The sequence below is a fragment of the Callorhinchus milii genome, unplaced genomic scaffold (assembly GCF_018977255.1).
Source record: "Callorhinchus milii isolate IMCB2004 unplaced genomic scaffold, IMCB_Cmil_1.0 Scaffold1, whole genome shotgun sequence".
Taxonomy (NCBI): Eukaryota; Metazoa; Chordata; class Chondrichthyes; order Chimaeriformes; family Callorhinchidae; genus Callorhinchus; species Callorhinchus milii.
Window position 1 is genome coordinate 130,280,459 of NW_024704742.1, and position 24,969 is coordinate 130,305,427.

At 43.9% G+C, this 24,969-nt stretch overlaps 1 protein-coding gene across 1 annotated transcript in view; it reads right to left on the reverse strand.

The window, feature by feature from the left end:
• Positions 1 to 24,969, reverse strand: part of pdzd2 (PDZ domain containing 2) — a 129,169-nt gene that overhangs the window by 24,036 nt on the left and 80,164 nt on the right. Inside the window, exons 6-17 of the mRNA XM_042331917.1 lie at positions 21,139 to 21,250; positions 20,174 to 20,322; positions 19,336 to 19,455; positions 17,857 to 17,971; positions 12,492 to 12,565; positions 10,052 to 10,268; positions 8,480 to 8,597; positions 7,676 to 7,808; positions 5,270 to 5,357; positions 2,992 to 3,095; positions 1,834 to 2,039; positions 218 to 980 (exon numbers count right to left, since the gene is read on the reverse strand). Coding sequence (XP_042187851.1) covers positions 218 to 980; positions 1,834 to 2,039; positions 2,992 to 3,095; positions 5,270 to 5,357; positions 7,676 to 7,808; positions 8,480 to 8,597; positions 10,052 to 10,268; positions 12,492 to 12,565; positions 17,857 to 17,971; positions 19,336 to 19,455; positions 20,174 to 20,322; positions 21,139 to 21,250 — 2,199 coding nt within the window. The remainder of the gene's footprint in view (positions 1 to 217; positions 981 to 1,833; positions 2,040 to 2,991; positions 3,096 to 5,269; positions 5,358 to 7,675; positions 7,809 to 8,479; positions 8,598 to 10,051; positions 10,269 to 12,491; positions 12,566 to 17,856; positions 17,972 to 19,335; positions 19,456 to 20,173; positions 20,323 to 21,138; positions 21,251 to 24,969) is intronic.

The window sequence follows — 24,969 nt, forward strand, 5'->3', positions numbered from 1 at the left end:
TTTCACGTCACGAGGATGTCACAAGGCGGGGTGCAGTCAAACATGCACTGTTCACTAATCCTAGCTCATTTGATCCACACCCATTTTTACACCCTCTTGTGACATCGAGTTTAAAGGTTGCACATGGAAAATTCTGATTTATCCCTGAAGGATAAGGAAGGAAGTGAATGCGTTGAGATCTAATAATGGATCTCAACACTCGGCCTTTAAAACGTACCCTCTCGGCAGCTCCACCTGGCCGTAATGCTGTGACCAGCACTCTCAGGGGGGAAGCCTTGATCTCTAAGTCTAAACCAAATGACTCAGATTGCTTCCGTGAGAGTTGGACAGTCTCTGTGTTGCACAGCAGCGACGTATCTCCAGGCTCAGCCTTTTTGCTGTGAGGGAGCGACCTGGCAACAGGCTTGCTGGAGGGTGCGGGTTGCTCCTCGTTCTTCTGCCGCAGGAGACTGGGTGGGCACTCAATGCTCATCATGCTCTTCACTCTGGTGACCGCCTTGTGTTCCAGTTTGGGTGAGCGCTTGCACTCCACCGGGGCCTCCTTCACACCGAGGCTGCTGTGGCTGGCATCGATGCAATTGGAGAACTCAAAGGATTTGATGGGAATGAAGGGTGAGTCGACCATTTGCTCCATTGAACTGTCTGACTCCAGTGAGCTGCCATACAGAGAGGTGGCTCTGTCATTGCTGGCATTCCGCGGCACGTCATCATCTTGGCTCTCATCGTCCACCTCGACGGAAGAGGTCGTTATGACGATGCCCGAATCCTGCTCGTGTCCTTTCCTCACACCATCCCTCTGAGTCCTCTTAAACCCACCTTTGGCCTCGGCCTTCATAGAGTCCTCATCGTCACTGATGTCGTAGCAGATGACCCTGCGCTGGCGGAGGAGGGGGCTACGCACTGACTTGGGGCTCCCCCCAAGGCTGGCTTGACGTGCACACTCCATGTGTTTGTTGATGGGGACAGAAGCTTTCCCGTTGCTGAGAGAGGGCAAGGCCATTTCCGGTTTAATGACTGGAAAGAAAGTAATATTAGATTAAGAATTTACATGACGTCTCATTCGCACTCTACTTTCCCACAAATAGTCATGATTGAGTGACCAGGGATTTTTTTGGAAAGCGATCTACCAATAGATTAACAAATGGGTTTCTAGTTACTGTTAGGTAAACAGAGGCATGTGGCATAAGCAAACTTGCCTAAGGTTTTGCTCCACCCGGGAATCAAATCCAGGTCCTCTTGCTTGCAAGATGAGGATGCTAACCATTACACCGCAGAACTGAATGCATTAGGTCAGCAAAGGCTCAGATTTGGCTGAGATATGTGTCGGATATTCACTGTCTAGACTCACACTGAAAGGGTGGTTAATGTCAGGAAAAGCATAAAATAAGATTCCTGAAATCATTAGACTATTTTTTTAAAATTGTTCACTTCACTAGGTAATGTTTTTAATGACACTATTTCTTTGGTCAACCAGATGCCTGACACGGGCCAAAACCCATCATCAGGCTTAAAAGTATCCAAAAAGCTGAGAATTCCATGCATCCCACCTACACATGGAAATCCCAGATAGTTGGAGTGGAATGTGCGCTCTCTCCCTGGAGGGACGTATCCTGCTTACCAAATTCCAGAAAATATTAGTCACAGTTTGGCAAGAGCCAAGGCTTGGGGACCCCAGAGTGTGCATTGGGATACTGCTTAATTTTATGCCACAAGGACATCAGAGGAGCTTTCAATCTTATTTTAACAGGAGTCCTGACAGCACCTTCCCCCAAAGAGGCAACAGAACCAATGCTTTCTTCATTATACTGTTCACACTGAAAATCTACCTGTTACTAACAGGAGCTAAAGTGTTCAACAGGTGTCAAACCTGGAATCAAAGGTGGGGCGCTGCTGTCATCCAGCGAGTCCGTGGTACTTTTCTGTCGTAGTTGTTCCTCGTCGCTTGAAGCTGTTACCATCGTGTCTGAGAGAGAGGACTGGCTGGGAACATCATGAGTAAAGTACTGGGAGAGTTCTGCTTCTGAGCTCAGTGACCCTTGCTGAAAGAGAGAGCAAGAGAGAGAGAGAGATAGGGAGGAAACACTTTAATATTGACTGGCTCATTGTACAATCTTGCCCATTGGGAAAGTAAAAAAGGCACTGTCCTGTCATGAGTGTATTTACAAAGTTGTGATTCTTAAGCTAATTCTGTTCTCTTTTTAAGGAACAGGGTTAAAATGTGTGCACCCCATACCTTCTTTAATATGGCCATTTTAATACATAAGTTCCCCTAGCAGGCATTTACGTATTTTATCACCTCCATTGCAGAAGGTGGTCTGCTAACACTAAGCTTGCCATCGCCCACTGTGGGCAAACGGGGCAGCTGATCTTGCAGCCGCCAGCCCCCACCCTCCTTTTTCTCTTCCCGGTCCAACGTCTAAATAATAGCAGTACCCAAAACTGGCTGCAAACTCCTGGTTGTTGCCACCTCAGATACATGCCTACTGAGCGGGGATTATTTTCAAACACCTTTTCTGAGCAAATTCAAGGAATTTGGGCTTAACTCCATCTGAGTTGTCAATGAGGCCCAAATGGCTTTTTTGTGTGCCCAGCCCCCACTGGTTGCCAGGGGAAAGAGTATTGAGCAGCCAGAGAGAGCTCTAGGAGTTAGGGACATTCAACGGAAGCTACTTTCAAGAATATCCCCTCAGAGCCGACGTTTCAGAATCAGGCGATTCTGAACTACGCTGGCTATTAATGCAATACAGTCACTGTATCTGATAGCAAGAGGCAACAGCAGCATTTTAATCAAATGTACAACAGGACTGTGGAAACCATTTCACAAATACAACAGATATCACCATTTTTCAGATTACTAAACACGATGATAACGGGGGGGAAAAAAAACTTGTCCTCCTCAGATGTATACTGCTGATGAACAATTCACATGAATGCATCATCTGCTCACGCACCCCAATCCCCCTCAGTAATGTAGGAAAGGAATGTGCTTACCCGGCTTGCTGGTTCCAGAAAGCGCTTCATGGTCCAACTGAGGGAAGAAGTTCCCTCTCCCTGCTTGGATTTCACAGTAGGTGATGGACTCTTTGATGGTGGCCCTGGAGGAAGGGGATATTTTACTGGACTCAGTACGTGTTGTCCCCATATGCATTGCTCTATGATATACTTCCAGGCATCCATTGCAGAAGTTCTTTGATACCTACTTTACATTGGATTCAGCCTTCATGTCAGTGAATCTGGTATCACAAACCCCTCATACTGATCCCAATGTGAAATTATACTCTATGTGGCTGTGGAATTTCATATTGATGTGATGCTGCCTCTACGGCAATGCAAAGGTGCCCAGTGCAGCTCAGTTGGTTGAACTGAGACCTGAGGTTCCAACTTCAATTTGGGGTGGATCCACTCAGCCCTTCACCCTTTTGGAGACAAGGCCAGTAAGGCTAGACAGGTCCACAGTCATCCAAATCATTGCTGTTGATTGGTGAGCCTGACCAGCCGAGTACAGCAGTGACACTTGGGAGGTAGATATATCGTCAACTCTGCTCGAGGAGACTCCAGTGAGTTAAATCAGGTCTCTGGAGTGAAGGCAAAGCGACCGTGGTCATCTTTGTGGTCTCCAGGCAATAGAGTGGGGGCTGGTACTTGATGCCTGATGTAATAAAGGTCTCAGGTTCAGTGCCCTGATCTTCATCAAATCTGGTGTCAAGCACTTCAGAACTGAAGCACGGAGTTTGAAGAATTTCTGACTTTCCAAAGCCTTGGAGCTAGGGATATTCTGTTACATTATCTGTAGCATAAGCAATATCCTGCACCTTCAAGCCCCACATTGGGACTTCTGAACTCTCAGCTTTGCTGACCCTCCAGTTCAGGATTCAGGTGGGAGGGGAAAGGGAGACTTTTCAGCAAGACTGCCAGAGTTACCACCCTTTGGACGAGACGTTAAACCTAGGTCCTATCTGCTGTTCAGGTGGCTGTCAAAGATCTCCACACTATTGGAGAAGACCAGGGAGTTTGAATTAGGTAATCATAGCCAGGGCTTTGGTAACAGTATTGCAATTGACCTACCAAAAGAGAAGCAAAAAATCTGAGATTCCTGCTTTTCTTAACCTACAACCAAGCTATTTCTCATGGTCTTAGACTTAAGATGATTGTCTTAAATTTAGGATTGTGTAGAAAGGTGTTAAAACAAAATTAAAATCAATCTTAACTTGCAAGCCACCTTTTTAAGTGCCTCTTATTAAACTGCAGGAAACTGTCTTGTATATTAAGAGAGAATGTAAGAATATTTCCAAATTCTTATATTTTAAGCTGTTGATCTTGAATGACTAAAACAGACAGTCATTAGAGGGCTTGACGTGGAGCGAGCTGTGTTAACTGTACAAAGCTGTGATGTGGAGGCAAAATGCATTAAGTGTTGCACTGCCATTGAACCTCGGCAAAGGTTCACGAACCAGACATTAAAAGCATTTGCCTTCTAACCAGTGACAATGATGAATAGGAGGCAATGATGAGTGGGTGGGGGAGTCAGACATCCACTGAGACACGTTTTATTGCTTCCGTAGAGTAGACAGGGCAGTCGAGGGTCATGGAAATAGCTTTCCAAATTTCCAATTAAGTTAGTTGCAAATCAAGTGACTTTCTCTAAATATGTCAAAATTTACCAAGCCATATAAGGTAATAGCACATAGGCAGCTCCTAAACAGTGCTATCTGCTAGAGTGAAGCTCATCTGCTCAGCATATTTCAAAGTTTCACTGATACATTAAGCCCTGTTAGTTCATATATTACATACAAGGATTATTATTAAAGTCTTTATGGAAGCACAGGACATTGCCCAGCACGTCCCGCCACTAGAAAACTAGACTTTTGCACTTCAAGCACCAAAAAGTTGCACATTTTTAAAAAACACAATTATGTTGCAAGTTACATAGAAATATAGATATTTCTGCACAGAATGAGGCTGTTTGGCCCATCCATTTGTGGCAATGCTGACACCATTTTTATCTGAACCGCCATTTTTTAAACAAAAAAATCACAGAATTACCAAAATGGGGCTCCGGTCAGTCACTAAAGAGGTAGGCTCCTCCCCTTCACACAGAAACAGGGAATATGCAAACGCAACTAAACGCAGTACAAGAGCAACTGCGCTCCACAAGATCCTTCCTTCAGGCCTGAGACATGCTAAGTGATGCTACTCTGCGTGAGGGGTGCAAGATAAATGCAAGTTGTTGTCATCGTTGAGAAACGTAAGCGGTGACACTCTGCGGTACCTGATGTGTGTGACAGCTGCCCGTCCTTGCTCATACTTTCCCGATGAGTTGTACGTGATATCATCTCGTCCATTTCCTGCTCCGAAACCTGCACAAAAAACACAGGAGGAACAAAAAATGAAGTATTTGTTTGTCCCCACTCACCTAGGTCCTGATATCACTCACTTGAGCAACAACAACAACAAGATTCCATTTATAGAGCACCTTTCACATCGGGAGGACGTCCCAAGGCGCTGGACAGTTGGGTCAGGACCCGAGCAGGGGGGAAATGGTCAGGGTGAGGGGAGGGAAGGGAGGGAGCGAGGAGGGGGTAGAGAGTCGAGAGGGGAGCTGAAGGCACGGTCAAAGAGAAAGGTCTTGAGACCGGCCTTGAAGGAGGAAAGGGAGGAGGCGGCGAAGGCACTGGGGGATAGAGTTCCAGAGCCTCGGGGCTGAGAGGCTGAAGGCCCGGCCACCGATGGTAGGGCGGTTGGGGCGGGGATGTGGAGCAGACCGGAGCCAGAGGAACGGAGGGTACGGGCAGGTAGGTAGGGGGATAGTAGGTCGGAGAGGTAGGAGGGAGCAAGGCCGTGAATGCCTTGTAGGTGAGGATCTTGAATTCGATCCTCTAGCAGTGCTAGTGTCACTCACTCGGACCACAATCTTGCTTCCAATAGCTTCTAGTTCAAAGGTTTCTAATTCTTAAACAACTGTTACAAATCTTCTTATGATCTGACAGGAATTTTTTTCTACAAAAAGTTCCTCAGCCCTGAGGAACAGGGGCAAAAAACGCACTTTGTGACATTTATCACCAGTAATATCACGTTGTATTTTTCTCCCACAATAAATACTTATATTTTTGCTACATACTGGTATGTTGGGAACTACCTATGAAGGACATTTGTTTTAATAATCCTTGCATTTAATCTCAAAGTACTTCACAAGATTTTACTGGGAAGTGTAGTGAAGATGTACTTGTAGGTGAATGTGGCAACTGGTTTACGCATGGCAATATCCCACAAATAATGGAGTGACTGACCATTTTAATTGAGGGATTTTTTGCCAGGATATTGGAGGAACTCCTTTCCCCTTTTGAATAGCGCTATGGAATCTTTAACGTCCAGTTGAACAGGCAGACGGGACCTCAGTTTAACATCTCATCTGAAAGCCTGCTCCCAGTATTGTACTGAAGTTTCAGCGCGGGTTATAAGTTTAAAGTCCCATCGTGGAGCTTGAACCCACATATGCTAAAACTGCAAATAAAATTCACAACTCTTTTAACAAAAACAATTGGCAAGATTGAAACAGAGAGCACTTGTATGGTTCTGTGGCTCTGTCTAATCTGGAGTTTATGTTAAATCAAATTCACGCTGCTAACTTTTATTACGATCCAGCTGTAGCCACTGAAAATCATAAGTAGGCTTTATATTAAACCCACGGGGACTGAATGCCATGACTGTCACCCACCTGCACCAACTCAACTCCCTGAAGTGTGAAAAGAAACACTAATTACAGCATTCAGTCCTTTATGCCTCTGCCACCCTGTACAAACATAAAGAGATACTGTTTGGCTTAAAGATTTATTTTAGGGTGTGGGCAATATTAACAAGCTTGCATTGGCAGGAATTGTAAAGCTCCTAATAATCTCAGATTTAGGAAATATCGTTATGCTGCCAATGTGTCCTGGCGTGTGAGGCTGTTTAGCATTACTTGAAAAAGGGGAAGCCCAGAGATCAGATTTCAAGCACACACAGAGGCAGGTTCGTTTCAGTCTATGTCTGTCCACTGACAAGATTCTAGACTGTATAGAAACAGCTGTCACAGATTGTGCAAGAATTCATTCTGGAGGAGCTGTGGCTGGCACTGAGCAATGTTTTCTTAGGAACTTCATTTTATTTTTCTTGCTACTGAAGAGCTGGTTATCAAGGCACTGGCAATTACTTAAAGGGGCAGTATCTTCACTGAAATATTTGGGAAGTTTTTTCCATTGCTTGCACACGCAGAGTGCAACAATGTTATATTACGTTGCAACACTTCATTGGTGTGCCACTATTGTTTTATCCTGCTGCACATTTAAGATCCCACGACAAACATAGAATCATAGAATTGTACAGCGCAGAAGGAGGCCATTCGGCCCATCATGTCTGTGCCGACTCTTTGAAAAGAGTTGTCCAAATCAATCCCACTCCTCGCGCTCTTCCCATAGCCCTGCAAACTTGTCCTCCCCAAATAATTATCTACTATACGAAAAGAGAATGAAGTCCCCCCTCCCATCCAGTATCCTGGCCAACAATCCTTGAGACAGACCTCGAATGTTCTTCTGGTGGGTGCCAGCACTCCTCGCTATCCAAAAGTCAATCGTCTCTTTCAATCTTCAGATGAAAAATAATCCACAGAGCGACTGATGAAGATGTTCACTTTTCTTACCTTGGGGTTTGGATGGCGGCTGATGATGAGGCTGATGGGACCTGGGCCGCATTCGCTTAGGATTGCATAAGCCTCGCTCAGAGCTGCGTGCCGCAAGCTCACTGAGTCCACCTCCAGAACCTGATCTCCACGGCTGTAACAAAATCAAAAGTACTTCAATCACGATCAAGTATGGGGCTTAACATAAACTGAGAAGCATTGAGATGTGTCATGGACTGATCGCTGAACAAATAGCACTCTTTTCACCATGTCCTAAAAGGAACACAGGAACAAAAGTAGACCATTTAACATCCCGCGTCTGTTGTACCATTTGTTAGACAATGGCAGATATTTTAAATCACATTTTCTCTCCCCCGTTTTCTCCATTTACTTTAATACTCTTGCTTCCCAATTCTCTAAAGCCAAGGATGCACTTCCTAAGGTTGGCTCCAAAGTTAGAACCGGAGTACATTTTGCATTTCGTGCATTGATCTGATAACCACATGTTTTTTAAATCCACAATAGAGCCAGTCACAATTTCGATGGATATATTTGAAGAGAAGATAGTTTTCTTCCCCATTGTCCTGTCTAACAATCCTTCAGATGCTCTTTGGAGTAGGGCTGCCTCCTGTCTGCATGATGTGCATCTAGTTGCTCGAAGGGCTTCCCGATGAGATTTCTTAACTAAGAAATCCTGTTAAGAGCTACCACAAAATTGACCCAGTCATATTCTGAACAATCTGCCCTATTCAAAGCGTTCACACTCCATCACTCCATGAAACGTGCAGTATATTTTTACAGTTTAACACTGACTATTACTATTACCTAAGTCTGCCATCCAACTTGGCTACTGATCCAGGAGCAAGGCTATGGATGTAAATTCCTGGGATGCCATTCTCCAGTGTAAGGCAACAGGCACCGAGACCCAGGCCAACTCCAGGCTCTGAAACAAAACAATGCACAGATGTAAGTGTCGTATTCATGAGAGAAACATGGTTCCTGAAGCTTTCCACCCCTGGGTTTCCTTCACTTCATGCCTGAGTCTGTTGTAGATTGATTAATAGAGATTCATAGAATCTTACAGCACAGAAGGAGGTAATTTGGCCCGTCGTGCTTGTGACAGCTCTTTAAAGAGCCATCCAACTAGTCTCACTCACCCGCTCTTTCTCCATAACCTTGAAATTTTTCCTTTTCAAGCATATATCCAATTCCCAGATTGATTGTCATGAATAGTCAATATCTCCGGCATTACTGTAGCATGCGGGTACGAGGATGGTAGAAGGTAAACTAGATGGATTTTTTTTGTCCAGCAATTCCTATGTCCCTATAAAACTTGACCTCGCCCAGAAAAATGTCAAGGTGAAGACAGAAAAATAGAACAATGGCTGCTGCAAAGTGTGGCACAAACTTGTAAAATAATCAACAGGTTTTGAATATCACTAACGACATGGACTGTCACCAGAAACCTTCAGCCATGTTAGTCTGCATTCCCTGCCAGAACCTTTTATACATTCCATTGCCGCTACTTGGTTCTCATGTTCATGACAATGCAGGTAATCAACCACCGCGATGTAGCTCAGTAAGAGGAGACGAGGGCACAGCAAAGTGCTAGACAGGCCATGATGTGAGATATGATCACACAGTAGGTATTTGCATAATATAAAAGATTTTCTTCATGCTGGTTATTGTACCAAGATTCCACCACTCGGTTGTAGAATCCCCATTTGGAGCGCGGCTAGATTTCAACACAGCATTGTTTCCACTTATCACAAATGTCTATCTTTGAAATATCACACTGCAGCCTTTTCCAGTTAAGTACATGATAAAGATCAAAATGAAGAAAACAACTGATCTCATACCAACTGTACTTTCATCCCAATATTAGGATCCAGCTGTTCCGTCAATGAATTCAATGCCCTGGCCGTGTCTACCCTTCTTGGAAACCTTTTTGGGAGAACGAGCTGTGGCTCAGAACTGTATTTAGTTACATATGTCTTGAGCCTTGTTTCACCTTGTTTTGGCCTGTAAGACCACTTTGTCTTAAAATTTAACCATGAAAAATTCAATTCAGTCTTACTTTGGAAGCCAGTTTTCTGCAGCTGTTCAAAAGAAATCACGATCCAAATGGAGACAATTGAAGAATTTGCCAAAGCTCTTTTTCAACAAAATAACCTCGCGGGTCTACTCAGTGGATGGAATTTTGGGGCTCAGAAGTCAGAGCAGCTACTGAAAGAGACACATACACGATGGGCCAAATGGCCTTCTTCTGTGATGTAAATTTCTATGGTTGCAATGTTCTTCCCATCTCCCACCCTCCTCGAGGATGTCTCGCTGGTGAGCAGTTATACAATGTCAGCACAATTTAATTGTGAATGGATCTCTCCCGATGGGGATTACCTTTCTTTAGCGTCACCTCCATGATGATTCGATCTTTAGGTCCCGGGCCTCTGCGACAGGATTCCCCTTCGTCTGAGCCGGGCACTGGGGTTCCACCACTGGCGTTGGAATTGGGAGAACTGGAGCGACTCATCAGTGTGGGGGTGGGACAGGGAGTAAGGCTGGGGCTTCGCAACCTGGTGCGGACAGTAAGGGTCACAACACCTTTCTTCAGTTGCTGAGGGAAGGGAGGGAGACAATGTATAATACAACAACAAAAATTTGCATTTATATAGCACCCTTCACACGGGGTAACATCCTCGAGCGCTTGACTGTGGCGGAGTCTGACCCCGAGCCAGGGGAAGAGGGAGGAGGAGGTGACTAAGCATGATCAAAAGAATGTATTTAGGTGGGATTTGAAAGTGGGGAGGGAGCGAGGGAACAAGGCGGAGGGATTGAGGGACATAGATAAATAGATTGATCAAGCACAATTTTGGAAAGTTCTGAAATTGAACAAAACAAATTGTATTTACGTAGCACCTTTGAGAGGACTTCCCAGGATGCTGGACAGACAAGGACTTGCATCTGAGCTGCGGGTTGGAGTCAAGAGGAGTGGAAGGGAAGGAGGTGGTGGTGGTAGGTAAATGACAGCTAGGATTTGAGCCTTTATTGGAACCCGGTTTCCCACATTTGAAAAAGATCACAAGATTGCTTTGGTTGAAGAAGCCACTTAGGCACATTTGATCTCATCTTCATTGAGCTGATGAGTCCAGTATTGTCGCCTTGCTGTCAACCTGTTCCAGTTATTAATTGTCCTCATGGTTAAGAAATACCTTGTTTTTCCTTGAAAGAGCCCTTTGCAACTCTAAGCCTATGTCCTCTTGTTCTACTGTCTTGGTGCATCTGAAAGTATTGGTCTGTTGATATCAGAGTTGGTGTCCTTTGGATAAGACCTCAAACCTGGGTCAACTGTTCTTCTGGTGGGTGCCAGCACTCCTTGCTATCCAAAAGTCAATTCACTTTACAGTATATTCTGTGAAGCTCTTTGAAATGTCTCAAAGATGTGATAAGGCGCTATATCAAATGCAAGGATTGTTATTAAAAGCGAGGAGTGTTGACCAAAAGTCTAAACCAAAGAATTTATTCTTAATTCTTCATCATCTTAAATGTAATACAATGGTCTTGAGGCCAAGAACATGACGATCTTTGGCTATCTTAGATCCAATAAAGTAGATTGAAAACACCATGTTTTTCTCCCTCTAATAGCTACACAGCTCATTTAAATTTTTTTTTTGCAGGTTTCCAGTGTATTAGGGTCTACAGCACAACACTTGTTATTAAATACTTCAGAATGTATCATGACAGAGAACAAGTGGGCATAGGTTTAGAGTTGCAAAGAGCAATCTCAGGACAGATACCAGAAAGGTTTTCTTTACGCGGGGCGTAATCAATGACTGGTATAGGTTTCCAAGAAAGGTGGTTGAAGCCTGGACACTGGACTCATTTAAAAAGCAGCCTGATGCAGTGATGGGGGGATAGCACGGTGGGTATTCTGGAGGGATGAGATAGGATGGGCAGAAGGGCCTTCTTCAGCCAGACTAATCATGTGAACTTGTGATTTTATACTAATTGGAATTCTCTAGCACAAACCGTGAGGATTGCTGAGCCACACAGCTCTCAGGTTATAAAAGATGATAATGGACCAAAATCACAGTGACCGAATCAATTTAAACGGGACAGATTGTCTATCACAGGGTAGGCTATTGGGAGTTGAGACCAGGGACGTGTGTTACCAACCCCTATGTAACCACGGACGTGATTGATTCGTGCTTTGTGACCAAAGTGTGTGCTTATTAACTTCATGCAAATACTTGCATCTTTGAGTAAGGATGGAAGATGGAAAGTCAAAGTAAGGATCTCAGAGTCTGAAAGACCAGAAAAATCTATAAATCGCCTTGAAAGAGTTTGTAAACTTTTTTTTATAGGGGGCTGTTTAATGGACTGTGTATTTCAATAACTTTAAAACACTTTTGTTTGTGTGAAGAACTTAACGGAAACCTGTGAACAGGCTTATTCAGTGTTCCTATTAGAAGAGAAGGGATTTGGCACAGAAAAAAATGACCCTCAAAGCCTTTGAGACACTGATAGAGTTAATAAACTCTGTTCGTCTGCCAATCATTCAAAATAGCAAACATTGCTTTTTTGTTTTCAAGGAATGGGAAATCACCAATCTGTGTCACTCTTGAGCCTGTGTTTCCCTCCGAGGAGCAATCAACAGCCTCAGAACGCGTCAGGAATTAGTCTTTCCTTGTTTTCGTGTGTAAATCTCAGTGCTTGATAAACAGATGGGTTTTTACGCTCTGAATGCACAAGAGAGGGAGGGACCGGGGCCAGCAGACATTCTCCATGCAAACGACCTCCGCTCTCCCGTGGAGGGGAACAGAGTTACACGGGTTCTTACCTTGAAGGTCTGGATAGCCTGCTGATGGGTCAATCCCTGCAGAGATTCCCCATTAACTTCTAGGATTTCATCTCCTGTGGATTACAGAGCAGTTCCATGAATCCTCGGTGACATTTATACCATTTTGAAGAGACAAAACAGTCCAGTCTCCCTCCCTCAAGCCCCACCCCCCCCCCGATGCTTTCATTAATATTTAAGAAAACACTAATTAAAGACCTTGATTTAATGCATGTTTGCCCTGGCATTAAATGTTTTAGTTCTCAGTTGTGGTTTTATTCATTTAGTTTATAATATACTCTTGCATTTGATATATTACGTTGTCGATACGTCTCAAAGTGCTTTGCAGGATATACTGCAAAGCGGATTGACTCTTTATTTTGTCAGCGAAATGCAGCAGCGAGGTTGTCCCACAATCAGTCATGGAGTGAGTAACCAATTATCTTTGGGAGATTTGTTGGCCAGGACACCGAGAGAAACAGCTTTCACTTTTCGAATCGTGCCATGGGATATTTAACATCCATCTGAACAGGCAGACGGGGCCTGGCCAACAAATCCTACAAATAAAAACTGCTCACTTACTTCACGGCTGTTTGTGGGACATTGCTGTGCAAATTGTCTTCCACATTTGTTCACGAAACACATTTACTGCACTTCAACAACAACAAGATTACATTTGTATAGCGCCTTTCACGTGGGGAGGACATCCCAAGGCGCTGGACAGTGTACAGCATTTCATATCCAAGCTGGGGTTGGGGGGTAAGGGAGGGGAGGGGAAGGGGGTTGCCGATGGCATGGTCGAAGAGGAGGGTCTTGAGGTGGGACTCGAAGGAGGCTAAGCAGGGGGCGAGGCGGAGTGACTGGGGGATGGAATTTCAGAGGTTGGGGACAGAGTGGCTGAAGGCTCTCCCGCCAATGGTGGGGCGGGGGACGTGGAGCAGGCCAGAGCCGGCTGAGTGGAGGGAACGGGCGGGTTTGGAGGGGGTTAAGAGGTTGCGAAGGTAGGGTGGGGCGAGGCCATGGAGGGCTTTGTATGTGAGGACACTAGATCCTCTGAAGGATAGGGAGTCTGTGGAGTCGGGCGAGAGTGGGAGAGATAGGGTCACGGAGTTTGGGCGGGAGAGGAGTTCTGGATTATCTGTAGCCTGTGGAGGGAGGAGTTGGGAAGGCCGACAAGCAGGGCATTTGCATAGTCGAGCCTGGAGGTGATGGAGGCACGAACAAGAGTTTCAGCGGCCTGAGAAGTGAGGTAGTGGCGGAGTCGGGCGATGTTACGGAGGTGAGGGAAGGCAGAGCGGGTCATGACTTGAATGTGGGGGAGAAAAGACAGTTGAGGGTCGAACAAGACACCTGGGTTCCTGACTGGCTTGGTGAGTTGTAGTGTGCAAGCATGGAGGTTGATGCTGCCAGAGCCTGTAAAGGTTACTGTAAAGCGCTCTGAGACACCGTCCAGCGTGGAGGGCGCTATATGAATCCAAGTTGTTGTTGTTGTTGTAGCCAGGAGTCCTGGCACGAGCCAATCAGGAGGGCCTCAGTCTTGTTCACATTCAACTGTAGGAAATTTGCCCTCATCCAGGACTTGATGTCCAACAGGCAGTCTGTCAGGACAGCAGTGGTCCTGGAGTTGAAGGTGGAGGCAGAAAGATAGAGTTGGGCGTCATCAGCATACATGTACATCTTGTACATCCTGTGAAGCGTTTTGAGACATCCAGATGTGAAAAGTGCTATACTAAATATGAGGATTATCATTATTGTTATTGTCAGTACTGGGTTCATGTCATCAGGATTTCACTGCAGCTTCAGTAAATGCAGAAAGATCCTCATTCACTGAAGCGCCTCCACCTACACATTCTGTCAAGAGTGAGATGAATTCCTCCAGGGAGAGAAGGCAGGCGGTTTCTCCCTGCACAACAGATGCTAACTGACACCTTGGAAAAATGAAATGTGCTTCTTGGCAGTAATTAATACTAAGCTCCTCACAGCGGGACAGTGGGACCTCCAGCAACCTGCTTAAGCCTCTGAGGCAGAGTAAGTTTTCACTGACACAGCATGACAGGAGATTTATAGAATCAATAAAAAGAATTGATTAAAAGGAACCGCAGTTAGGAGGATAATAAGGTGCAAAACAGCGAGTGTTTAACGAGAAAACATGCTGTTGTGTTACTGGAGCAATTAACTAACTAACTGACTGACTCACTCACTAACTAAGTGCAGTTAATTAGTAACTAACTAATTAATTGCCCGCTGTCAGTGTGAGGAGGGTTCTCATTCCTTTTGTGGGAATTTAAACACCATTCCCTCAAAAATCTAGGCAAACTGGCAGAAAGTCAAGTTTAGGAAGAAAACCAACTTCAAGAAGAATCAGAGTAAAATGATTTGCTGTATCAAATGCAAGATTATTATTAGTAGTAGCATTTTTAACAGAGAAAGAGGTGGTGCTTTTCTATGCTGTCACATGAAGTTGCACAGCACAGAAGAGACTATTTAACCCAACTAGTCTGTGCCAATGTTTACACTCCACATGAGCCCTGACACCTCCTATTCTCCTCTCCTATATCAGTCTTGTCCCATCTCCCTCATACATGCATCAGGTTTTCTCTTAAACGCACTGATGCTTTTTTGTTTCAACTGCAGCTTCCAGCAGTGAGTTCCGCATTCTCACCACCCTCTACGCCAAAAACATCCTCCTAAACTCCCTATTTCTGCTGCAAGACACGCACACACACCCCTCGTGCTCACTCACGATACAAAGGACAAAGGCATCACTGTTGACTGGAACTAGAAATTATTATTGAATAATAGTAATGATGGATTTATGAATAATAATAGGATTTCCCTCCAAAAATTAATATTAATTTGGCCACTCAATCCCCGAGTGTTTGTGAGACACTGCTGTGCGCAATTGGCTGCCGCGTTCGCCCACAAATATACAGTCAATCCAATTTACAGTATATCCTGTGAAGTGCTTTGAGACGTCCACATGATGTGAAAGTCCTGTGGAAAATGTGGAGTTCTGTAGCTCAGTGGTTAGAGCACTCGCTTTGCAAGTGAGAGACCTGAGTTCAATCCCAGGCAGGGCGAAACCTTGGGCAAGTTTCCTTACTCCACACGCCTAATAATAATCCCTCCAAAAACCAAAAACAATAATTAAATTGGTCATTTTCAATCTACAACTGTTTGTGGGACATTGCTGTGCGCAATTGGCTGCCGCGTTCGCCCACAAGTATACAGTCAATTCACTTTACAGTGTGTTCTGTGAAGCACTTTGGGACGTCCTCCCGAAGTGAAAAGCGCTATATCAAATCCAAGGATTATTATTATTATTATTATTAAAGGTACTTCACCAAATGTGGAGTCCTGTAACTCAATGGTTAGAGCACTCGCCTTGCAAGCAAGACACCTGGGTTCAATTCCAGGCAGGGCGAAACCTTGGGCAAGTTTCCTTACTCCACACGCCTGATAATAACCCCTCCAAAAAAAAACAATAATTGGTCATTTTCAATCCAAGACTGTTTGTGGGACATTGCTGTGCGCAATTGGCTGCCGCATTTCGTCCACAAATATAGAGTACCAATTCACTTTACAGTATATTCTGTGAAGCGCTTTGAGACGTCTAGAAGACGTGAAAAGCACTATATCAAATGCAAGGATTATTATATCAAATGCAAGGATTAGTATTCTTTCCTCATTTGCTCTAAGCCAATTGTTCACTGGTAGAGATGAAACAAACACTAAAAGGAGGATATCTGAGTGACTGTGACATTCTCAGCCCCCACCTCAACCCCCACCCCCTTCCCCACATTGCAAAGGGTCTTGAAATCCATCAAAGATTTTGAGCGGCTGCTTTAGCTACAGTTGGGCGACCAGCCAGGGTTTTTTTTGGAGGAGTTCTCATGAGAAGCCAAAAACAATGAGCTATCTTGGAGAAGCCACCGCACCGCTCCCTGGAGCCAAGATCTTCAATGCCTTAAAGTCGCATTAATAATAATTATCTCTAAACTAACACTGAAAAATTAACGGGGTCATCAGATACAGCACAAACCGTGTCTGCCTTATTGACCCACGAACCCACTTACAAGGGTTTGGTTGCAAGCCACGAAAAAAATGGCTTATGTTACTGTCATCAAGCATCATGGATGGAAATACTAGCTGCGCTACATTCAAAGGAGTTAATAGTTTTCTATGTTTAGTTTACATGAAAGGATATCAAATTCTTAAGTATATAAGGACAAGTTGGAACAACAACTCTTGCAAATGCCCATCTGCTATTGTGCTAAACCCTTGGTTTGAGATGCTGATCATTGTCACTGAAACAAAATTGACCTCCGCTGCCCCTGAGTGATTCCATCCTCCCTCAGAGAGAGTTACACCCCACTGGGATGGGCCGAAGAGGTCACACAAAAGCAATATAACACATTTGTAACACGATGTATGCTTGGATAAATGGTCCAGTTTCACCAGAGAGCAAGATCACAAATAGAATACAAATTTACATTTATGTAGTGTATTTCATGACGAGAAGACGTCCCAAAGCGCTTAACAATACTGCCTTGCCACCTGAGCTGGAGGTGGGAGCTGATGGGAGTGGGGAGGGGAAATATAATAATAATAATCCTTGCATTTGATACAGCGCCTCATCTCGTCTTCGAGATGTCTCAAAGCTCTTCACAGGATATATTGTAAAATGTAGTGACAGCGTATTTTGTGGGCAAAACATGGAAGCAAATTGCACCCAGCAGTGACCCACAAACAGCCGTGGATTAAGTGACCAAATTATTATTATTATTTTTGGGAGGGATTATTACCCCCAGAAAGTGATCTGCCAATCGACTAACAACCAGGTTATGAAATACTGCTAGGTAAACAGAGGTGTGTGGAGTAAGGAAACTTGCCTAAAGTTTCACCCTGCCCAGGAATCAACCCCAGGTCCAATGGCTTGCAAGATGAGTGCTCTAACCACTAAATTACGGAACTCTATAAGAGGTCACGTAAAGATAACCAAAAGCATGGTCAAAGAGGTAGGTCTTAAGGCTGACCTTAAATAATAGGATTAAAGCCAATTCAGATTGTGATACCGAACCTCATGGGATCAACTTTGGACCCAATCATTGTGACAAATTCGGGAAGAGCAATGGGGAGGAAGGAAGTGCTTATGTCCACAGTCTTCGGGAATAGATGGAAAAATGCAACATCACATCACAGATTCAAGAATACATTGAATATTCATTGGATCTGATGTGCAACTTTGCGTGCTTCACTTCAATATTTGTCAGAAGCGAGCAAAATCAAAGCCAAAGTAAAATTATTTGCCGCTATTAAATTTTGCTGGAATAACAAACTAGCTGGGCTCAAGGATCAGATTTCTGACCTTCCTTCAGTCTCCCGTCAGCAACAGCCGCTCCGTTTGGAAAAATAGTTTTAACAAATATTCCCATCCGGCCTCGAGCAGAATCCTGGCCACCAACTATGCTGAATCCAAGACCCTGCAAAACACACCAGAAACTATACAAAATCAATAGGATGTCAGTATTGGTTTGAGTAATAATAATAATTTCATATAGCACCTTATCACATCTTTGAGACGTCTCAAAGCGCTTCACAGAATGTACTGTAAAGTCAATTGACTGGATATTTAGTGCCTTGTATAGAGTACAAACAACAACATCCGCAAGAAACAAATGGAGGATAGTTCAAAGGTCAGTAAAGCTGCAGAATGTCACGTCAATTGAACTGTAAAAATCTGTTTCCAGCTCTTCAGAAATTGCCTTCTTCAGGATAAGAGCCAAATGTTCAATCACTCTATAGACACACATGGTTCAAACAACTCTGGTGCCTTTTATTCACGAGGATATTGAGGCAGCTCTATAAGGAAAGAGGGTCAACTGGATCTTAGACACATAAGGTGTATTTTTAACAACGGATAAAGACATTGAGGGATCGTGGAGTAAGCTGCAGATACATTCAGGTACTCAACCCTCAAAGTGGCAGCTTTCCTACTGAAGTGACTTGTATGCAGTTCTCCATCCCAAGTGAAAAAGCTTTCCTGCAATAACAAGGTTTTAACGCAGTCTCCCAGTTAAAATGAGCCAGGGAATCAACATGTTTCAAAAAAAGGAATAGGTGTCAGCCTGGTTCATTTGGTAGCACTCTCCCTCTGAGTCGGAAGGTTGTGTGCTCAAACCCCACATCAGCTTCTTGAACTCAAAAATCTAGGCCGACACTCCAATACTGTGGCGGGGGAACACTGCATTGTTGGTGGTGTCGTCCTTTGGACAAGACATTGAAACCGAGGTCCCATCTGCCTGTTCAGATGGACATTAAATATCTTGAAAGAGATATTACTCAAAAAGAGAAGGGAGTTCTCCTGGTGTTGTCATCAGTTATTTGTTTCATGGTATTTGTGGGACATTGCTGCGAGCAAATTGATTTCTGCATTTGCCTATAGTCGTTACACTTTCAAGTAAATCCTGTGAAGCTCTTCAAGACATCCTCCTGACATGAATATATCATATGCAAGTGATTATTGAAAGAGAAGTGAGTTTCTCCTGGTGTCCTGGCCAACAATCCACCAGATAAAATTGGTAACTCACTCCATGGCTGTTAGTGGGATATTTCTGTGTGCAAACTGGCTGCAGTGTTCGAATACACAGTTATTATATTTCACAGCATATCCTGGGAAGCTCTTAGAGACATACTCTCGGTGTGAAAGGCACTGTATCAAATGCAAGGTATAATGATATATAACATATAATTTCAATAATTACTTGTAATAACAACAATTATAATAAGAAAATCAACGCTCTTCAAGACAGGAAGGACATTAACTGTAGAAGGAGATCAGTGTTACCTTTCCTTGTCCTTTCATCAGAACAATGTTGGAGATAATGGATGGCTGTGCCAGTCGCCATGGCGATTCCACTTGAACCGTGCTTAAGGAACGTGCCGATTTCTTTACTATTTGATACTCCTGAAAAAAATATACAAAGAATGACAAAATGGAGTGGACTTAGAAGCCAGATCATCTCACTCATTAATATCAGCACAAACTTGGGATTCCTCCAGTGATGATACTCTAGTCTGTCGGGCAAGCGCTGATCACTTAACTTAAGAGATATTTTTGTCTTTGTCTACAACGATAAATCCCTTTATAAACGAGTAACAAAACTATTATATCCATTCTTAGCGATTGATGTGTGAGGCTTTATTTCTTTTATTTAAAGTTTTATTTATTTTATTTTTATTTCTAAAACATATTAGGTTTTGTTTCTAAGCGCACTGCAAGAAATTCACTGCACATACATGAGAGCCTTCCCACGTGCCAACCAGCTATTTTGGGGTGAACGGGTCACCACTTCCTGTTAATTGTGAGGAAGCAAAGCAGGCAGTGAGGTCGGTGTCGATATGATGACGCAGAAGGTGGCCATTTTAGCTTCCCATTAAAAAATGGCCAATTTCTTGCTAATTAGGTCGCTACTCCCTCCTCTTCGGCCTGTTTTTTAAGCACGGGCACCACATGGTCCACCTTTGAGCGTGCATAATGAAACTGTCTACTGGGCCTCACAACAACTGGGATTTCATGGATCCTAACCACCTCGTTAGAATGAGGCTCTACTGCAGTTTTCCTCCACACCCATCAATGTCGCCATGGTGACCGAGGCAGGCATGAAAAATGGCCGTCCACACACCTGCCTGGTGCCCACCGCATCCAGCTGCTGTGGAAGGGAGTGCTTCCGCCCACCTCGTGCCGGCTTCTCTGGCATCTCGCAACTCGTTTCACCGTTCTCCACGATCAGCTCGTCATCTTCGCCCACAGACTCCAAGCGGCTGCCTCCACCTGGCAGAAGAACAGCGAGAGAGAAGTAAAGCTTTCAGCTCCTCTGCTGCCAGAAAGAGTTGGGCTCAGCGTTACCTCAACAGCAGCTAAATTACTTTTGTGTCAGGCCTTCGGGGAGCTGACCGTCAAAGAAAAAAAAGACAACCAGTCCCACCAAACATAATCCAACAACGATTGCCTACAAAACACAGAGTCACCACACTTTACAGTACTTCCTGTTAAGCACTTTGAGACGTCCTCCTAATGTAAAATGCTCTATACCAAATGCAAGGATTTAAAAAAAACACACATAGCAAATTCAAACCTTCAATAATTAAGAGCTGAAAAAGTGCTCCTGTGGAAAACTGGTAGCTCACTGCCGGAAAAAAGGCATCTCACAAGATAAACTCTGCTTTCTCCAGAGAATCCTCTACATCTGTTACACAGACTACAATTCTGACCTGAGACAAGCTGAGCTCTAACACTGTGGTGAGCGGGTAACCTTCACAGTATCTGAAGCCACTTCAAGCTGAATTACGTTGCTCTCTATAACACCTTGCTCTAGGGTTCTGTTGGATGCTCTGGTTGCAGATGAACAGTTTTTGCTATATTTATGCAGCAGAATCTGTTTGGCTTTTGGCTTGCCTCGTGCTTTAACACAAATTCTGGCCCAGTGTGATGTATTTTCTTCTTTTCAGGGGAGTGGGAAACTGTCTGGAACTTTTGGACATAAAGAGAAAAAGGAATTAACTGTACATTTGTCTAAATCCAGACTGTGTTGGCAGTACACTGGCCCAACATCTTGAGCCAGTAACCGGATTTAGACGAATGACACACCTTGAGATCTGCTTCTGAACTTCATTGCTCCACTGCCTGGCGTAGGACTGCGGCAGGTCTTCAGAGGTACGTCCACATGACCTCGGTCGTCCGTTTTATCAGTTTCAGAAACCTGCAGCGCAAAACCAAACAGAGCCAATGAGCCTCAAGTGACACATGCTGTCTGACACTCACCTCCCTCCACTCTTACTCCGTAGGCCTCTTCCCTGATACAATTTAATCTTTGAAATCGATCACATCGATAAATTGGCCGTGTGTAATGGTAACCACACTGCAGAGTAACGCTTCTCCTAAGCAGCTCATCCCCAGAGAAACTGACTGCTGCTTTACATTAACAGGATGCAATGTTGAGTGTGTGAGTGAGAATCAAACCCAGAAATTATTCAGTCCGAACCTTGAGCTTATCCAACTGAATTACAATAAGATTGTGGCCCTATATTAGAAAGGCTCAAAACATTTGTCAAAAACAAGGAGGTTGGTAAGATAATAATACAACAACAAAATTACATTTGTATAGCGTCTTTCACATCAAGAGGATGTCCCAAAGCGCTGGACAATCAGTGTTTCGGACCCAAGCTGGGTAGTCGAGATCGGGGAGGATGAGTGGCAGAGGGGAAGGAAGGTGACTGAAGGCACGGTCGAAGAGGAGGGTCTTGAGACGGGTCTTGAAGGAGGCAAGGGAGGGGACGAGGCGGAGGGACTGCGGGATGGAGTTCCAGAGGGTGGGGGCAGAGAGGCTGATAATAATAGTAATATTAAGAAATAATAATACTTGCAAAGGATTTGGTGCTTTATCATGTCATCAAGAGGTCTCAAAGACCTTACAAGATACAAGTGAAGTGACTATATGTTTTGTGGACGAACATGGCAGCCTATTGATGTGTCCCTTCACTCCCTGGCACCTCCCTACCTCATCAACCTCCTCACTCCCTAATCCACTACCCAGCGCCTCTGCTTGACTGGCACCAGCCTCCTTCACGCTCTCCCTCAATCCCTCCACATTTTCCCCTTTCTCATCTTTTTCAAGACCCTAAAAACCTGAAAACCCTCCTTTTCGACCGTGTTTACAGTCACCTTTTCCCACTCTGGCTCATAGTTAGGCTCCGCCACTGTTAAGCGCTTTGAGACGCTGCCCTGCATGGAAGACGTTATATAAGTGCAATATTGTTGTTGATTACTCTGTTCACCTAGCAGTAAGTTGGAACCCAGTTGTTAGTCGATTGGCAGATCACTTTTCTAGGGGTAATAAACCCTTAAAAAAAAACTTGGTCACTCAATCCACTACTGTGCGCAATTGGATGCCGCGTTTCAGCCACAAAAAACATACAGTCAATTCATTTTACAGTACATACTGTGAAGTGCTTTGAGACGTCTCAAAGACGTGATAAGGCACTATATCAAATGCAAGGATTATTATTATTATTTATCAACTATTTGTGGGGCACTGCTGTGCGTAATTTGGCTGCCGTGTTTCGTGTACAAAACATACAGTCAATTCACTTTACAGCATATTCTTTGAAGCGTCTTAAGACATCTCAACGATGTGATAAGGCGCTATATCAAATGCAAAGATTATTATTATTACAGTATGTGAAGTACTCACTAGCTCAACCAAAACCCCGAGGTACAGAAGCAATCTAGATCACAAATCTCTAGCCATCAAGGGGAGACTGGCGAGAAAGCACATCGCCCTGTTCTGAACAGCTCTGTTCCTGGAGCTGGAATTAATCTGTTCCTTTGGCTACAAGCCCTCCTTATATAATGAGATGATTATTACCACATAAGAAATGAGAGTTCGAAGCCATTTATAACGATAAACTTTTCCAAGGCACATCTGTGCGATGCCCAAACGGAAAAGTGTTGAGAATACAAAAACTGAAGGGGACAGAAAAATGCATAAACACAATAAATTATACATTTTATAGAGGTAGAAAAAAATCTCTCTTCTAACAAGGATACAGTAAATCTGTGTGTTACATGCATAAACACACAGCAACACTTTGCTAATCTATGCCATCGTTAAACATTAGGAATAACAGAAACCCAAGGAACAGGCTTGAAGCATCTACTGGTCTCAGTTGCTAAATTAGGACTATTATTATTGATAACTACTGTGTGTTTCCCATCAACTAGTCAATTAGTAGTGCAATTTATAGTTTCACCCTGGATCACATAAGGTTTTGCAATAGCCATAAGGCTCCTGAAAACCATTATATCCACTACCTTATATTCACAACTCTGCTGTATCCTCGGGCAAATCCAATAAATCTCTTGGCCATAATAATATGCCTTTTCTGAACCCGCACTGGCTTGGCTATATTTTCTACAATCTAATAAACAGTTGAATTTGATTTTTTTTAAACTAAAGAGTTAAACTCAGTGAGAAAGTAAACTGGCCAGTGTGTTATTGAGCCGGAAGACCAGGAAGTAACTTCAGCTGGGCTGAGTTGTATCTTAGATAAATTATAGAAGGGACATGACAGTTGGACTGGAAGGGGTTAAATAACCCTGGCCCAGTTTTTTCCACCAAATGTTGCGCTTAATGAACACTGGAATCTCATTCACAGGATTTCTTGATGGGACTCCACAACAAGCAATTCCTATTGGTCCACGGGAACTTTGCTCCAAAAATAGAAGAATAACCCTTACGATCCTGACACTTGGTACTGAACAGCGCCTTTCACTTCAGGAGAGCGTCCAAAGCGCTTCACACGATTTACACAGGTCTGTGTGTTTTTTCTCGAATATGATTGTGTCAGAGTGGAACTCCCACAGATCAGTGTAAGGAACTCCAGGTCACTGGAAGGAGTCCTCTACGGCACGTCTCGGGATCTTTATTAAGAGACAGTTTTAAGAAATACCACGAATAAGACACCATCTTTGGGGGGGTGGTTAGAAAAAAGGAAGCTCTATGTTGCACCTTCACATGCCAATTATAACATGTGAGCCTTTGGTACAGAACTCGGCACCAAGGGGAGGGGCAAATTGGAGACCCCATCAGCACAAAGTAAATTAAGCCAAAATGTCATGCCTTTGGAACAGATAATAATAATAATTATCCTTGCATTTGATAAAGCGCTTTTCACGTCTTATAGACGTCTCAAAGCGCTTCACAGAATAGACTGTAAATTGAATTGACTGTATATTTTGTGGGCGAAACGCAGCAGCCAATTGCACACAGCAGTGTCCCACAAACAGTCGTGGATTGAAGTGATCAAATTATTATTTTTTTGTTGAGGGTTTATTATCAGGCGTGTGGAGTAAGGTAACTTGCCCAAGGTTTCTCCGTGCCGGGAATCGAACTCGGGTCTCTCACTTGCAAGGCGAGTGCTCTAACCACTGAGCTACAGGATTCTGATGTCTCCCTCCATAATGGGAGACATCGGAAAGTGGCAGCTTTTGAGAAGAACAAGAAGGGCCAGAGAAAGAGGGAGCATCTGATTTCTTTAACTCTGGAAAAGGTACAATTCCTCCAGCTCTTTTCTCTTGTGCCAAAGGTTGTTTCAGGATTCTGAACATCTGTTTTACAGTTTATACTGACGTCATGTGGAAGGTTGAGATTTATTTAAGTGTTGCCAGTGGTGGAATGTTGATGACCCCGTTTACAATTTTCACAAACCAAGTTGCCATTTGGAGCAGTTTTGTTGAGCAATGGCCACATTGTGAAATGATAAGCCACACAATGAGGTCAAAGATTTGATAATTCCTAATTTGATAGGATTCCTTCCTCAATAGTCTTGGCTGAAACTCCAGGACAGTATTGGTGAATCGCTGCATTGTTGGAGGTGCTGTCGTTCGGATGCAACTTTCAAACCAAGGACTCTTCCGGTT